The sequence below is a fragment of the Galeopterus variegatus genome, unplaced genomic scaffold (assembly GCF_000696425.1).
Source record: "Galeopterus variegatus unplaced genomic scaffold, G_variegatus-3.0.2 Scaffold12225, whole genome shotgun sequence".
NCBI lineage: Eukaryota > Metazoa > Chordata > Mammalia > Dermoptera > Cynocephalidae > Galeopterus > Galeopterus variegatus.
In genome coordinates this window covers 28,909-45,040 of record NW_007738336.1, presented here as the reverse complement: position 1 = coordinate 45,040, position 16,132 = coordinate 28,909, and the positions used below count along the sequence as shown (strand labels likewise).

The 16,132-nt window shown below is 59.5% G+C and overlaps 1 protein-coding gene across 2 annotated transcripts; it reads right to left on the bottom strand.

Moving 5' to 3' along the window:
* Positions 1-163: 163 nt before the first annotated feature.
* Positions 164-14,521, bottom strand: LOC103610993 (mediator of RNA polymerase II transcription subunit 16). 2 transcript variants are annotated; one of them, XM_008595042.1, is made up of 11 exons: positions 14,338-14,521; positions 13,520-13,627; positions 13,007-13,176; positions 10,421-10,852; positions 9,581-9,686; positions 7,361-7,516; positions 5,997-6,205; positions 3,909-4,115; positions 2,681-2,891; positions 1,233-1,366; positions 164-721 (listed from the first exon to the last, which is right to left on the bottom strand). In XM_008595042.1, the coding sequence occupies exons 1-11, from the start codon at positions 14,468-14,470 to the stop codon at positions 380-382; spliced, it is 2,208 nt and encodes a 735-aa protein (XP_008593264.1). In that variant the 5' UTR covers positions 14,471-14,521; the 3' UTR covers positions 164-379. The 2 variants fall into 2 exon arrangements, with proteins under 2 accessions (XP_008593264.1, XP_008593265.1); XM_008595043.1 differs by lacking the exon at positions 164-721 and adding an exon at positions 1,065-1,140.
* Between the last annotated feature and the right edge of the window lie 1,611 nt (positions 14,522-16,132).

The following is a 16,132-nucleotide window of genomic DNA, read 5'->3' as shown; positions in this document are numbered from 1 at the left end:
GGCGGGCAGCCAGTCCAGGCTGGGGATGAGCAGCTGGCTGGGCAGCAGGCAGCACTCGTCCACCAGGGCCTCGTCCGGCTCACTTGCCGGGCCCTCCTCACGGCCTGTGGGTAGCAGACAGAGGGGATATCGGTTCAGAGGCCCCACCCAGAGCATCGCCCACCTACCTGGGATGCACCGTGGCCTCCTCAGGACCCACAGGGCACTAGTTCTTGCCCTGCCTTGCTGGGTGACTCTGGGAAGTCATGTTCTCCTCCCTGGCCTCAGTTGCCTCCTCTGTAAAATGGGGACCTGCTCATTGATTCCTGGACACAAAGATGCTAGCTCAGTACTTGGCCCCCCCAAAACATGTAACCTGTTGACACCCAACAAGCACCCACTATGTGCCCGGACCTGTGCTAGGCGCTGAGGAAATGGAGGGGACCGAGACAGAGCGGTTTCCACCTGCGGGAACTTGTATTCTGGTGGGGGTGCCCAGGGGGCTTGCATTTTGATGGGGTGATGGGAGCAGAGGACGGGGCGTCTCACAGCAGAGCCAGAGCTTGGTGAGCAGGCGGAAGAGCAAGGACATGCTATCCTGGGTGTCCGAGGTGGCCGTGTACACGGGCAGGCAGCTAGGCTTCAGCAGGCCCCAGATGCGGATCACTACCATCATCTCACGCAGCATGCCCAGCGAGGTGCCATCTCGCAGGAAACTGTGGCCAGGCCGCAGCGGGGAGCCCTAGAGAGAGATGCTCAGTGTGCGGATGCAGACGTGCGTGCAGCTTCCTAGGGGATCTGTGGGATCCCTAACCTGGGGACGATCCTGCTCCAGGGGACACTGGGCGATATCTGGGGACGTGTGGTTGTCACCACTGGGGGATGCTCCTGATATGGAGTGAAAGCAGGGACACTGCCAGCTCCCGCAGGGCCCAGCACTGCCCACCACGGAGAAGGACCCAGCCCCAGTGTCCATAGTGCCCTGGGGAGTCCCCGGCTGAGGCGAGCTCCTGTGTCTCAGGATCCAGAGACCGAAGCACCTGGTTTGCCTCTGGAGCCAGGAGGTGGCGGGAGAAGAGAGCTCCTGCGACCTCCAGCACCATGGAGGGCAGAAAGTCATCTGCTGGGGCCACTGGGACTGGAACCCAAGTCAGGGACGGCCTGGGGACAGGGAAGCGAAAAGGGGAGGGGTGGGGCCAGATGAGAAAAGCCAGGGAGGAGGGGCTTTGGCTGGGGGCGGGGCTGGGCCGCACCTGGTTGGGCAGGCTGGCCAGCAGGTAGAGCACGAAGTCGCCCACCCACTGCAGGAGCTGCTGCAGCGCCTGCAGCGTGTTCATGTCCAGGACGAACTCCTCCGTCTTGAGGTTGATCATGACCTTGTCAATGTCTGCAAGTACATGGGCGGTCAGGGGGCTGGGACCTCACGCGTGTGCACACGCTGCGCACAGGGCCCGAATGCACCCCGCACCCGCGTCCTGCCACCTGCTCGGGCTGAGCGCCCACCGTGCTGACCCTGGATGGGGATGCGGGGGACGGGAAGGGCTGGATGGAGGGGAACCACGGAGCCACTGCCTGCCCACCTGGGGTCCTGCCTGAGCAGGTCCCTCTGCCAGGAACAGGGTGGGCTCCGGGAGGGCAGGGACCATCCACCTCGCTCAGCATAACCACCCCCACCAGTGCTTGGCACCTGTTAGACACCCAACAGATACTTCTGGGATTGCATTTATGACGGTCCTACAAAAACTATCACGAGCCAGCACATGGGTCTCAGACATTAGGATGGTCTGTGTGGTGATGGTCGGACAGCCAACGGGTGGCAGCAGGGTCTGCTGCATGGACAACTGCACACCCGTGGACGGGACTAGTACACAACAACGAAAAGGCACCACGAAATGAGTCAGTGCCGCGAGGAAGAGTCGGGTCACCTTCCTTTCACGACACGTCCCATCTGTATCGTGAACTTCCTGCGTGATTAGGCTGTCTGCAATCGGGGAGCTGGTGTGTGTGTATGTGGAGGGTGGGGGATGCCCACGTGCACAGAAAAAAGCCTGAGTGCAGAGACACCTGCGAGGGTGTACACAGGGCAGGGCACAGACGGGCCTCAGATGAAGGGAGAGGTTCCCGGGACAGTCCACCGAACCTGCCTGGGACAGCCCCTTCGGTGCCTGTTGTCACAGCGTCATTATCATTATTATTTTTTTTTGGTGGCTGGCCGGTACGGGGATCGAACCCTTAACCCTGGTGTTTGTTACCAATGCCCCGCTCTAACCAGCTGTGCTAATCAGCCTGCCCCTTCAGCATCATTACAAATAGCGCCCATTTTTACTGTGGAGTGTGCCCGTTTGGACAGAAAATCTCATGGCCACCCAGAGAGGGGAAATGTCCCCTTCTCCAGGTTTCAACATCGTCTGTCCACGACTCTACAAATAAAATGAATACTGTAAACATAAGTGACACACCTAACTTTTTAAAAGCAAAAACCAAGAAGAGTGGCTCCCATGTGGCCCGTGGCTGTGCCCCCAAATCTGCCTTCCGGGGCCCCGTGAGGTCTGCCTGTTTTCGTCAGCAGGGGTCCTCAGCGTGTGCCTATCCTCAGGTTTGGTCAATTCTCTACCAGGAGCCTAGGTCACTTTTGCAGACGGGGAAGGAAAAGGAGCCACAAGAGTCCAGCTGTGGGGCTGGCTGTGTGGTGGGGACGCACCAACATCGGTGATCTTGGCGCAGATCTCGCTCAGCCGGTCGCCAGGGCTCTTGTCGGGGGTGTTGAGGATGTGCGGGCGCAGGAGGGACTTGAGCGTGGAGCTGATGGCGATGAGGAAGAGCTTGGTGTGGTAGTCGCACACGCGGGTCACTGTGCAGGGTGACAGCTTGCACAGCGAGGCCTTCATGGCCAGGATCCGCGTGGAGAGGACCTGCGGGGGGGGACAGCATGAACGGAGGGCCAGGCGGGCGGGGGACACTTTTGGCATTTGCCAAAGCGCTATGAGTGACTCAGCTGCGACACGCTCGCTGGGCAGGCTTGGGCAAGCTTCTTAACCTCTCTGTGCTGACTATCCTTATGGCAAGACGGGAGATTAAGAGACCCAGCTCACAGGGCTGGGGCAGTGGGTCTCCACCTGGCAGTTCTGCCCTGGGGGACACTCGGTGATGTCTGGGGACAATTTTAGTTGTCATGGAGTGGGTGGAGGCTGGCGACACTGCTCAGCACCCTGCAGAGCCCAGGACGACCCCACCACAGAGAATGATCCAAAGTGTCCACAGTGCTGAGGGGCAGAGACCTGGTCTGGTGGGGAACACTGAATGACATAAAAATGCTTGGCACTCAGCTGGGGCCCCGGAAGTGAGAGACTTTCTCACTGCCAGTGATGCTATCATCAGCTGTGAGTCCCAGCGTCCTCCGTAACAGTCTTACACGTTTCTTAGCAGGCTGCTATTACAAATGGGATTTCCCCCCCATTTTACCCTTTTTGGATATTGCTGGTCTATAGGAAAACCACTGGTTTCTTTTTTCTTTTTAAACCACTGATTTTTTAAACTACTGATCTCACTTATGGCCACCCTGCTGATCTTGTGAGATTCAACAGTCCATCGCAGGTGCTTTCGGTTTTATAGGCACGCGATCCCATCGTCTGAATGACAACTTTTCTCTCTTTTTTTCTGATCTTTAAACCTCTGTTGACTTATCTTATGGCACTGGCCAGTGCCTCCTTTGGACCCGTGTCCACTCTGAGAAAACCATTTGAAAAGACCAAACTGGGAGCAGGGAGGGGTTGGGGGTCAAGTGGATTCAAATCCCACCTGTATATTTTTATATGGAAACTTTCAAGGTTAAGAACTAATTTAGAAGAAAAGCAGGGAAAGGCTGTCTCCTCGGTGCTGCCTGGCTGGGCAGAGCCACGGTGCAGCACCCCCTGTGCATGCAGCCTCACCTGCTGCAGGGCAGCGTTCTGGCGCATGTACTCCTCGTGAAGCTTCTCCACCAGGTTCTGCACCATGCTGGGCTGCACGTGCAGCAGGATGTCCCACCAGTCATAGCCGGTCACCATGCAGTACTCAAGCAGGAAGAGCAGATGCCGCAGGGCCGGGTTGATGTCCACCGCGTGGCCCATGGAGGGCGAGATGCGGATCATGCTCAGCTGCCCAGGAGGGGAGGACCACAGCCAGGTGAGGCCACAGAGATGCAGGTGTGTTCTGGGGCTAGAGGTGCACATACAGGCGGGGGTGGGAGCCCTGGAGAGCCTGGGTCTGAGGACCGGAGGGACATGGGGTCACAGCCCCACGGGCACTCAGGAGCTGGTGGCTCTAGCACCAGGCGTTCCCTCTGTTACACGGGTGGGTTGAAGGGTCAGAGTCTGGGCACATGTGGGGCATGGCAGAGGCTGACACACGGTAAGAGGGTCTTGCTGGAGCCTGGCTCACAGCTACATCTCCCTCACGTGGCTTAAGAGGCCTCACTACACCTTTGGGGCGATGGGCACAACCCACTCCTGGGGGCCGTGGGGCCACAGCAGAGACAGACGTTATTCTCTGGGGGAGCTAAGCCCGTCACGGATTTGAGGCCTGTCAGAGGGAGACGCTGAGGACGTAGGGGGCAAGGGGGTTTTAGACATGTCCACCAGTGATGGCAGATGGGAACCACAGGGCAGCTCTGTGCCCACCCAGGCCAGCAGGGAGACCCAGCCACGTACAGGCATGTGAGCAGACCTATGACATGCCAGGTGCTGTGCTCAGCTTACACTGTGTATGTCCTGCTAAGTGGCTACCACTGTGCTCAGCTTATACTGTATGTGTCCTGCTAGGTGGCTACCACTGTGCTCAGCTGACACTGTGCGTGTCCTGCTAGGTGGCTGCCACTGTGCTCAGCTGACACTGTGCGTGTCCTGCTAGGTGGCTGCCACTGTGCTCAGCTGACACTGTGCGTGTCCTGCTAGGTGGCTGCCACTGTGCTCAGCTGACACTGTGCGTGTCCTGCTAGGTGGCTGCCACTGTGCTCAGCTGACACTGTGCGTGTCCTGCTAGGTGGCTGCCACTGTGCTCAGCTGACACTGTGCGTGTCCTGCTAGGTGGCTGCCACTGTGCTCAGCTGACACTGTGCGTGTCCTGCTAGGTGGCTGCCACTGTGCTCAGCTGACACTGTGCGTGTCCTGCTAGGTGGCTGCCACTGTGCTCAGCTGACACTGTGCGTGTCCTGCTAGGTGGCTGCCACTGTGCTCAGCTGACACTGTGCGTGTCCTGCTAGGTGGCTGCCACTGTGCTCAGCTGACACTGTGCGTGTCCTGCTAGGTGGCTGCCACTGTGCTCAGCTGACACTGTGCGTGTCCTGCTAGGTGGCTGCCACTGTGCTCAGCTGACACTGTGCGTGTCCTGCTAGGTGGCTGCCACTGTGCTCAGCTGACACTGTGCGTGTCCTGCTAGGTGGCTGCCACTGTGCTCAGCTGACACTGTGCGTGTCCTGCTAGGTGGCTGCCACTGTGCTCAGCTGACACTGTGCGTGTCCTGCTAGGTGGCTGCCACTGTGCTCAGCTGACACTGTGCGTGTCCTGCTAGGTGGCTGCCACTGTGCTCAGCTGACACTGTGCGTGTCCTGCTAGGTGGCTGCCACTGTGCTCAGCTGACACTGTGCGTGTCCTGCTAGGTGGCTGCCACTGTGCTCAGCTGACACTGTGCGTGTCCTGCTAGGTGGCTGCCACTGTGCTCAGCTGACACTGTGCGTGTCCTGCTAGGTGGCTGCCACTGTGCTCAGCTGACACTGTGCGTGTCCTGCTGGGTGGCTGCCACTGTGGCTACCGTGCACCACAAACCACACTAGGGCTCTTCTACAGTATCTCATGGAGCAACATTAATCCCATTTTAAAGACCAGCAAAGATGGGTCCAGAGGTTGAGTGACTCACTGACCGATGACAAAGAGTGGGTGGCAAGGGGGACCCACACCTGCATTCCCTTCCTCCAAAGAGCACACGCTCTGGAATTGTCCCAGTCTCTGCCTGGCTTTGGAAGTGCACGGAATGGCACTTACCTTCCCATGGTTGTCGATGCCCACAAGGGCCAGGGAGGTCCAGGAGAGCTGCATAGCCTTAAAGTGGACAGTGGGGCCTGTGGTCCGAGTACGCTTGATGGCTGGCTCGTCCACGGACCGTGGGGTGGCAGAGCTGTAGAAGGCCATGGTCTGCAGTGAAAGCCGGTGCACGATGTGGACGCTGCCATCGTGGAAGGCCAAGGCCAGCCCTGGGTGGTGGGGGGCGGACAGGAGCATGGGATCAGGGTGGGGGAAGGCCTGGGGCCTGCCCACCAGCAGCTGCAGGGACGGCCCAGCTCTGGATGACGGGATGTGTCCACTGACGCCGAGCAGAGACTGCCCATTTGGGGCAGGATGTGAGCCCACCCCCCAGGTGTCCCACCCGCACACCCCACAGCTGGCTGCTGTCTTCTTCGTTTAGTGACAGGACCCCCGAAAGTCAGGGGTGGTCATCAACTGCAGGCTGTCTCTCCCAGCCCCCTGCAGCCAGGGCTGGTCTTGGCTGACGTGCACCTTCTGGGTGGCAAGGTGGGGGTGGCATTCCAGGTGGAGGAGGCCTGGGAGCCCCTTGACTGCCCAGGGACCACACACAAGGGCTTCATGGTGCAGCAGGGTTGGCGAGGTCAGGAGAGGTGAGCCACCCCAGGGGCAGGGGCTCCTGGAGCCCCAAAGTGAGGAGTCCATGGGTGGTGGTGGGGGTCCGACCATCGGCTGTTGCCAAGGCTTCGAGGAAACCAAGTAACCTGCCAATAGTCATGCTGGTGTCTCATCTCCAAGAATGCACGTGGAGTGCAGAGCCCCAGGACTCAGGGACAGGACAGAACAGCAGGGGAACCGTGTGTCCACGTCCACCCTCTGCGGGTTCCAAAGAAGAGCCCCTGAGCCTGGCGTGGATCTGGATAAATGTCCTTTCCAGAGAACTGGAGCAGAACGAGAGCTGGGGGACGTTTCGGGCCTGCATGAGGGTGGGCGCATCCCCACACTACAGCTGAATGAACTGAGGCTCGGCATGGGAGGGCAAGCCCCGGGTGCACGTGGGCGTGGGCACCAGGATCTGAAGCCAGGGCCCGCATCACTGTTGCTACAACAGGTGTGTGTGTGGGGGGGGCACTTATCCAGAAGGGAATTTTTGCCCCCAAGTTCCCAACCTCTCCCTTATTGATTTGTAACAGCTCTTTCCATGTTAAAGGACACAGCTTTCTGTCAGCCGGCCTCACAACCCCTGAGCTCACCGGATCCTGAAAGTGGGGCCCACCTTGAAGCCAGGCAGCCGCACTCCCCCAGCCCTCAGGCCCAGGCTCAGAGCCCACCTCCCCTAGTGTGACCCAAGAGGCTGTGCCGACTGCCCCAGGGGTCAGCCATACCGAGGCCGGGGTAGAACTGGGTGTCGCTGGCCACCTTGAGGTCGATGTTGGTGAGCGAGATAGGCAGCTTTGGTAGTGCCACGGCTGACACACGGTCCAGGTCGTTGGTGGCTGACAGGATCCGCCATTTGAGGATCATGGGCTGCTTTTCACCAACTGGGAAATCGGGGGCAGGAACACGGGAAGGGGAGGGAATGAAGATGAGACTGAAAACCTCAATCACAGTGAGCCCTGCAGGGCTGGCAGACTGTGACCGCCCAGCGGCCCTTCCCAGGTCGCCCAGCCCTACTGTCAGTCCAGGAAAAAGACTCCAGCCTGGCCGATCAGAGCGCTCCATGCCCGAGGACAGGCACGGGACCCAAGGTGGGCCAATGGGATTCTGCCCTGGGATTTTATGGAAACTGGGGTGGCAGTGGTGGGGCCATCTTGTCCCCATGGCAGAGCCAAGCCCGGAATTCCCCTCCTGACCCAGCCAGCCTGAGTTGAGCTTTCTGCTCCTCCTCATCTACTAGGTCCTGGGTGGGGCCCGGCTCTCCCCTGCCAACGAGGCTGCGGGGCTGGGTGCAGTGACCACAGACCTGCCCCTCCCACCCCACACCCAGAGGGAAGATGCAGCCCCTTGCAGCAAGAGGCAGGGACAGGCGTTATCCTGGTCTCTTGGGACACTGAGGAGGAGCAGCTGCAGAGGCAGCCCCGCCAGGGGAACAATCGAGGGCCGGTTTGTGACGTGCTGAAGGGGTAGACTAAATTTGTGGAATCTGGAAGATGCGAAATAGAGAGTTCCAGCAACAAGTGAAGCGGGGCGCCATGACGCTATCACACACAGCTAACACCCTGGGAGCGTCTACGGCCGGCACACACCCCTTTTAGGTTATGGTCGCCATTTCTAAATTATGGAAGGGAGCTCCAGGCTGGGACAGCCTGAGCCGTGGGCCCGAGTCCACCCGGCTGGTCAAGGAGAACTGGCTCTGAGGTCCCACAGGACTCACTGTGCCCCTGACCACGGGCTGGACTATGGCGGGTGCTGGGGGGCAGAGCAGGGACCTGAGGGTCCACCTGGAAATGCTGTGGGTTGCTGAATGCTGTGGGTCTAAAGGAGGATGGGAAAGAGGGAGAGGGGCGTGTCAGGGTGGGGGCAGGCGGTTCAGAGGTCAGGCAGCCTGGGTGCGTCTGTCTAGATCACAGGGAGGACATGGGAGTCGGCATCCCAGCCCCATGGGCCCCCCAGGGCTGCTCTGAGACCCCAACACAAACCTCACAGCCCTGCCTGCCATGGGGGGTGGCTCCAGCCGCTGTCAAACCAGCTAATGGAGCCCAAAACCCCTGGTGACTCACAGCCTGTGGGAGGGAGGGGTGGCGGTGACCCTCTCCACTTTAATTAATCCGCAGGCCACAATGGGCGGTTTACATGACCACCGCGGGCCAGCAGGAGCCCCGAGGGGCCTCATGACACAGTTTCATTAGATTAGAGCCCTGAATGCACGACCACTTCAGGGTCCATTAGTGCTAATCAGAAAAAAGCAGTCGCCTTCCTCTGCTGGGAAAACATCTCGTTCTCCTGGGCAGAGGCTCTGGAGACCAGCGGGCTGTGGGGGCTGCGGGCACCAGCACGTGGACAGGCCCCAGGGCCCCACGGAGCTCGAGTGGCTCTTCTAGCTCCCTGGGTTGTTTCAGGCTCTGTGGGCACTTGGGGGTTTCGGTCATGGTCGCGGGTCCCGGCCGAGCCGGGACAATTCCAGAGCATGTGCTCTTTGGAGGAAGGGAATGCAGGTGTGGGTCCCCCTTGCCACCCACTCTTTGTCATCGGTCAGTGAGCCATCAGTACACGTCAGGCAGAGGGAGCGGGAGAAGGGGGCCCGGAAAACCAGCCGTGTGAACAGCTTCCTCACACTCAACCACGGTTTCTGGAGGATTCCGTGGCTTCTGGGGTGAGGTGCCTCCCTGCCTGGCCCTGTCGCCTGCTTTGGCTCACGGCCTTGTGCCCTGGGACCTTTGCACTTGCGGATCCCGTGACAGGAGCTACCACTGCGAGTCGGCCTGTCTGCCTGCTGGGTGACTGCAGGCCAGCGACTCCGCCTCTCTGAACCTCAGTTTCCCCCTCTGCTGACCTGTAATGACAAAGCACCGCCTCCGTGGGGTGTGGAGAGGAAATGGAAAGCGCTCAGAATGGCTCCCCGCATTTGGTGGACTGAAACCCGGGTGCCCAGGAAGGCGACTCACCCACGGGAGAGATCTGCTGGAAAATGTTGTTCACGGGGAGCCCCTCCTTCCGCAGGGACCAGCACTCCACGATGCTGCTTGTCTGGCTGGACGCACACAGGAGCACCTGGCGGGGGTGGGGGGCTGGGTAAGGAGGCGGGACCCCGGGGCCATCCACTGTCCCCAACCCTGGGCTCCAACGGTGGGCTCTGCCCTCTGTGAGCCATGACTCCAGGCAGGCCACTGCACCTCTGGGCCTCTGTCTCCTCAGCTGGCCACTGGGGCTCACGTGGCACCTGCGGCTCGCAAGCCAGGCCTGCCTGTCCCTAAGTCCACACTCACCGCCCACCACACTGCCTCTGCAAACATCACCCGGGACAGCGGTGGCCGCCCTGGCGGGAAAGTGGGGAGGAAGAGGGACAGAGGGAAACATCAGGGGCTTCAAGAAGTTTGGGGCCTCATTGATTTGTGATTAGAAAGGCAATCCAACTATGCTGTGGCTGGCAGAATAATGGCCCCCAGAGACAGCCCCGTCCTGACCTCCAGGACCTGTGGATATGTCACTTCCCATGGCAGAAGGGACTCAGCACATGGGATGGAATTAAGGACCTTGAGATGGCACGTCATCCTGGATTACCCAGGGCCCAGTGTCCTCACAGGGTCCTCATAAAAGTGGGCAGGAGGGTCAGAGGCAGAAAGAGACTGGAAGAGGCTGCGCTATGGAGGAAGGGGCCACGCACCAAGGGCTGCAGGAGCCTCCAGAAGCTGGGAAAGGAGGACACGGGTCCTGCCCTGGAACCTACAGGAGGCACAGCCCTGCCCACACCTTGACTTTAGCCCTGTGAGGCCCCCGGCGCTCACCTGCTCCGACATGTCGCGGGCCAGGAACTTGAGGTGGGTGATGGCGGGGAACTTGTCCTTGCGGTGGAGGTCGGCGGTGCAGCGCATGAACAGCGAGGGCAGGATCTCGGTGTCGATGCGGCACTTCTCGCTGACCACGCTCACGCACACCTTGTAGAACTGCACGGGCGAGGCGCTGCTGCCGTCCGCCGTGGCCACCACGATGTTGCCGCCACCCGTGAAGGCGATGTCGGCCAGGGCCACGCGGCCGCGCAGCCGGCACAGGCTCTCAGTGGACGTCAGCACCTGCCCGCTGGGCTTGAGCAGGGACACGGTGACCAGGCCGCTGACGGTCACCGCAATCCAGCCCTCCATGGGCTTGCCCCCGAACAGCGTGAGTGACGGTGAGAACTTGACGCGGGAGAACTTCTCGCCGAAGCTGGAGGCGCCCGACTGTGGGGGAGGGGGAGAGGAGAGCGAGGGACCTGCTCAGCCTTTCGGGGGCTGCCTCCTGTGACCCGACAAGCCCCCATGGGGGGACCACAGCCACACCAACACCTACACACAGGAGGAATGCGGCAGAAGGGACGAGAGCAGGGATCTGAGCTTGAACCCTGCCTTGGCCTCTGTGTGATGTGGGCCTCTCTGACCCTCGGTCTCCTCATCTGTAACTTCGGAGGACTGTGGGGAGGACTACGTGGATGAACACATACAGAACAGGAGTTACCACCTTTTTCTGCAAAGGGCCAGATGCAATATTTTCAGTTTTGGGGGCCGGTGGTCCCTACCACGACTGTGGCCCTGTCTAACTTACAGCTCAGAAGCAGCCACAGACAGTATTAGAGGGAGGGGCATGGCTGTATGACAATAAAACATCATTTTCAAAAACGGGCGGGCCCGTGTTTGGCCCGCGGGCTGCAGCGTGCAGACCCCGAGAGAAGGCACGCAGGAGGTGCTGTGGAAGCGCCTGCGGCTGCTGCCGATGCTGTGTTACGTTTTCAAACTAGACAAGTCATAATTCATGTGCAAGAAAACTCGCCCTTTCAACGTGGGAGGTTTCACCATGCTGTTGTGGAAAATCACATGCCACGGTCCATTCCCACCCTCAGGAGGGCCCTCCCTTCACAACACCCCCAGTCCCTGGCAGTCACTGGTTGTGCCTTTTCTGGAATGTCACCTGAACGGAATCACAGACTGTGTGGCCTTCCGTGTCTGGTTCCTTCCTTTTAGCATAATGCTTTTTCCCTCCCTCCAGGCTGTTCAATCATTAACACAGAACCACTGCGGAGGCTAAACAGGGTTTCTCTAAGTGGCCTGAGGAGCATCTGTGCCCCCTCCCTTCCCGGTGAGCAGGGACTAAATGCAGCTTCCAGGGCCCACCCCAGACCTACAAGACCAGGTGCCCGGGATGAACCGAGGCCCCAGACACACAGGGCCCAGATGGTCCCTGCAGCAATGTTGGAAAGAAAAAACCAGAAGTGCCCAAATGACCTCCCAGAAGAGAAACATTGGCAGGAACCTTGGGACACCTGCAGTACAGAATTCTCTAGAACCCGGCAAGAGAATGGGCCGGATGGGCACGGGGGCACGTCCTTGCTATGCTGGGAAGAAAGGCAAGGAAGAGAAAAGGGTGTACATATCACTCCACTTCAGATTAAACACTCAAGAGACAAACTTTTCACAGCCAGGAGAAGGTCCAGGAGCTCAGGCAGCAAGCCAAGCAGTCAGAGTGGTTACCACGGGGACTGACAAGGGCCGGCATCTGACACACACGTGTCACACCCGTCTGCTGTAAGGCGATGTGTGTCGGTATTAAATGAGCACAGTGCCTCCTACAAGTTAAAACCAAATGTGTTTGGTCATGAAAAGGAACGAGGCTCTGACACTCACTACCACGTGGATGGACCTTGAACACGTCACGCTCAGTGACAGAGGCTAGAGACAAAGGGCCATTGTGTGACTCCATTTATATGAAACGTCCAGAAGAGGCCAATCCAGAGACAGGAAGTGGATTCATGGTTGTCAGGGCTGGGGGAGGGTTCCCATCCCCAGCATCAGGTGACTGCTGGTGGGGGCGGGGCTTCATGTCTGGGTGATGAATGTTCTGAAATTGACAGACTTGGGGAAGGAGGCGAGAAGGAAAGGTCTGTCCCATTGCATCAGTGTAGGAGGGCCCCCTGGATGCAGCGAAGCCTTGCCCTGGCCACACCTTCTCACTGAGTCCTTGTTGTGACCCCACTGTCAATGAGGAAATTCAGAGAGGCATGAAGACAGGACCCCCAATCTTAACTATGATGCTGGGTTGAATGATGGGGTGTGGAGAGAGGAATTCTGGGGTATTACTGAATCAAAGAGTGGGTTGGGTTCTGGGGACAGCAGCCATCAGTTAAATGGACAGCTCACTGAGTACAGCAACCATTAGTTAAATGGGTGGTCCACTGAAAACACAGGCCCTAACTGACAGCTTGATTGCAGATGTGAGCTGAGCCCAGGAATCAAAAAACCAGAGGATGCTAGAGGTGGGAGAGGAGATGATGTGCTGGCGGGTGGGTGGGCCAGGTGCGTGATCTCATGCACCTCGCCTGCTTGCTCAGGCAGGACACCCACCTTTTCCACATGCAGGGCCAGCTTCACGCCATTGTGCAGCCAGGACAGGGCCACGATAGGGTCCCCCTCCACGAGGCTGCCTACAGAGCTCTCCCAGCTGTTGGCCAGGTGGTCCGCCATGCTCCAGCACTTGATCTGCCCGTCACCATCAGCCGACAGGAGCCGGGAGCCTGTGGGGAACATCTGGCATCACAGGCCCTCCAATGGGCAGAGGCAGCCACCCCACAAAACATCAGGGGGCTGGGAGAGCCAGCCCCATGGAAAGGTCATGGCCCGCACAAGGGCAGATCAGTGGCGTGGTATGAGGTGTGATCAGGAAATGGCTCTGGGCATGTGGAAACAGAGGGATTTAGGCCACTGTGGGAAGAACAGCAGCTGCCAAGTTGCAGCTCTGGACTCAGGACTGGCCAGGAAAAGATGGAGCATTTTACTCTGGGATTCCGGGACAAGGGGTCACCCCCAGGGCCAGCACCGTACTCTCCTTGGCCATGCGCAACCCTACCCCACCCTCACCTGACTGGTCCCACTCGAGACAGGTGATGGCCTCACTGTGCTCCGAGTTGATGGAGTGCACGTCCCATGGGTGCTCCGTGTCCAGGATGTGGATCATGCGGGTCAGGTCTGCAGGGGACAGGGTGTGGTCAACACAGCCTGGCACTGGGCCTCCAGAAGACAACCCCAGGCAGGCTCGGTGGAGCCACCCACGGGGAGGTCACGGAGCTGCCGCTACCCACATCAATGGCCACAGCTGGAGGTACAGGCTGTCCCCCTCCTGGGCCACCAGTGTGGCTATGACCACATTTTTAAATGAGACAGAAAATGGAATTGGAAGAAAATGACCCCAAAATGCTAACAGTGGGCATCTCTCCATGGAAGGCAACGGGTGGTTCTTTTTCATCATCCTCATTTTCTGTGCTTTCCTAATCTTCTCCAACGAGCACATATCACTCCAACAATGGAGAAAGGACAGGCACTGCCACTTTGTACCCTAAGGGCTTTCAAAAGCAAAACAGTGACGTGTGCTGTCTAGAAAACTGGGGCACAAGCCTCTGACAAGCCTTTGTCAACCACTCACCCACCCTAAGACCCATTCAATCCTGCACACGGGTGACACCAGCTTCCTCTGGCACCACACACAGGAGGCCCCTAAATCTACCCTCCACACCCCTAGAAGTTATGGATGAGGGCCAGGGCAGGTAAGGGGTGGCTGGGGGGCCTCCCAGGAAGGCCCGAGAGACCCTGGGTCCCCTGAGGTGGCATGCTCAGCATCATGGGAGTGGGAGGGGACGGGTGATGACAACATGCGGGGAGGGTCCGGGTGGGGGGCGCACCCTGGTCGTCGCTCCGGAGGTCCGTGGTGAAGGCGATGAGGTTGCGGCAGGACCAGGCGCAGGCCAGGGGCACTGACGGGCAGTGGGTGCTCTTGGGCCATTTCTCCCACTCGCAGACGTAGGCCAGGTCCATTATGCCACCTGCCACAGGCCTCTGTGGATTGGACACTGAGGACAGTCACTGGCTCCTAAGGGAGGGAGGTTTGGCTGGCTTGTCACTGATGTTTTTGTTTTTGAATTTTTTGGTGGCTGCCTGATAAAGGGATCTGAACTCTTGACCTTGGCGTTATCAGCACCACATCATCAAAGCCGACTGGGCACCTGGGATGTGCAGAGTGCTGCACTGGACGCTGGGGACACCACAAGGAGTGGGACAGTCCAAGCCTCTGCACATGACTCAAGTGTGTGTTTGGAGGGCGGCCTGCAGTTAAATATGGAGGGCCAGGCAGGCCTCACTGGGGAGATGACACTTGAGCACAGGTTTGAGGGACTGAGGCATGCGGACATATGGGGGAACAGTACTGCGGGCAGAGGGAACAGCCAGTGCAAAGGCCCAGAGGCTGGATCAAGCCTGTGTGTCCCAGGAGTGGCCAAGCAGCTGTATGGCTGGAGCAGAGTGGGGGCAGGAAGATGATGGGATGGCTCTTGAGCCTAGTGGGCTTCTACTCCCACTGAGGTGAGTGACCAGGAAGGGCTGTGACCTCCCTAGGCTTCAAGAGGACCCCTCTGGCTGTCTGGGGGACAGACGGCACAGATGGCACAGCTGGGGACATGGTGAAGGAGCCCACACTGGTGCAGGTAACAGTGGAAGATGTGAGAGGCGGTGGGATCCTGGGTCTACACTGGATATGGGAGAGGACCATGCAGTGGTGTGTGCGTGCGTGAGCTGGGTGGGGGACAGGCTGAGTGTGACAGTGACAGCAGCCACGCACGTGTCCTCAGGCTCCCAGAGCGCCTGGCAGCTGTTATGGTTGTTTCCTTTCACCATTACAAAAGCGCAGTGAGAGGGAACACCATCGTCAACCCCACTGTCCTTTGCCCCTGCTTCCCTGACTTCTTTGCACCTGCAGCTGACCACCAAGGCTCCGCCCACAAGCACCTAAAGCAGCCTTTCAGCCCCGCCCCAAACACCCTTTGCCTTCCAGACCCCCGACCCCAATCCACCTGAGCCCCTTGGCCCCACCCTAATCTCAGGCTCTACCCGAGGTACCCCATAAAACTCCAGGCTCCGACCTAAACCCTCAGGCTCCACCCCGGGCACCCCATAAAACTCCAGGCTCCGCCCTAAACCCTCAGGCTCCACCCCGGGCACCCCATAAAACTCCAGGCTCCGCCTTAAACCCTCAGGCTCCACCCCGGGCACCCCATAAATCTCCAGGCTCCGCCCTAAACCCTCAGGCTCCACCCCGGGCACCCCGTAAAACTCCAGGCTCCGCCCTAAACCCTCAGGCTCCACCCCGGGCACCCCGTAAAACTCCAGGCTCCGCCCTAAACCCTCAGGCTCCACCCCGGGCACCCCGTAAATCTCCAGGCCCCGCCCTAAACCCTCAGGCTCCACCCTGGGCACCCCATAAATCTCCAGGCCCCGCCCTAAACCCTCAGGCTCCACCCCCGGTACCCCATCCAATCTCCAGGCTGCGCCCCAACACCCTTAGTTCTCTAAGCCCCGCCCCCAGCTCCCACAAGACCCTCCGGCGACGCCCACACCGTACTCAGGCCCCGCCCCGGGCCCCGCCCCCAGTGGGCTCAGGCCTCAGACCATGTCTCCGAGGCGACCCACGCGCTCAGGCCGCCC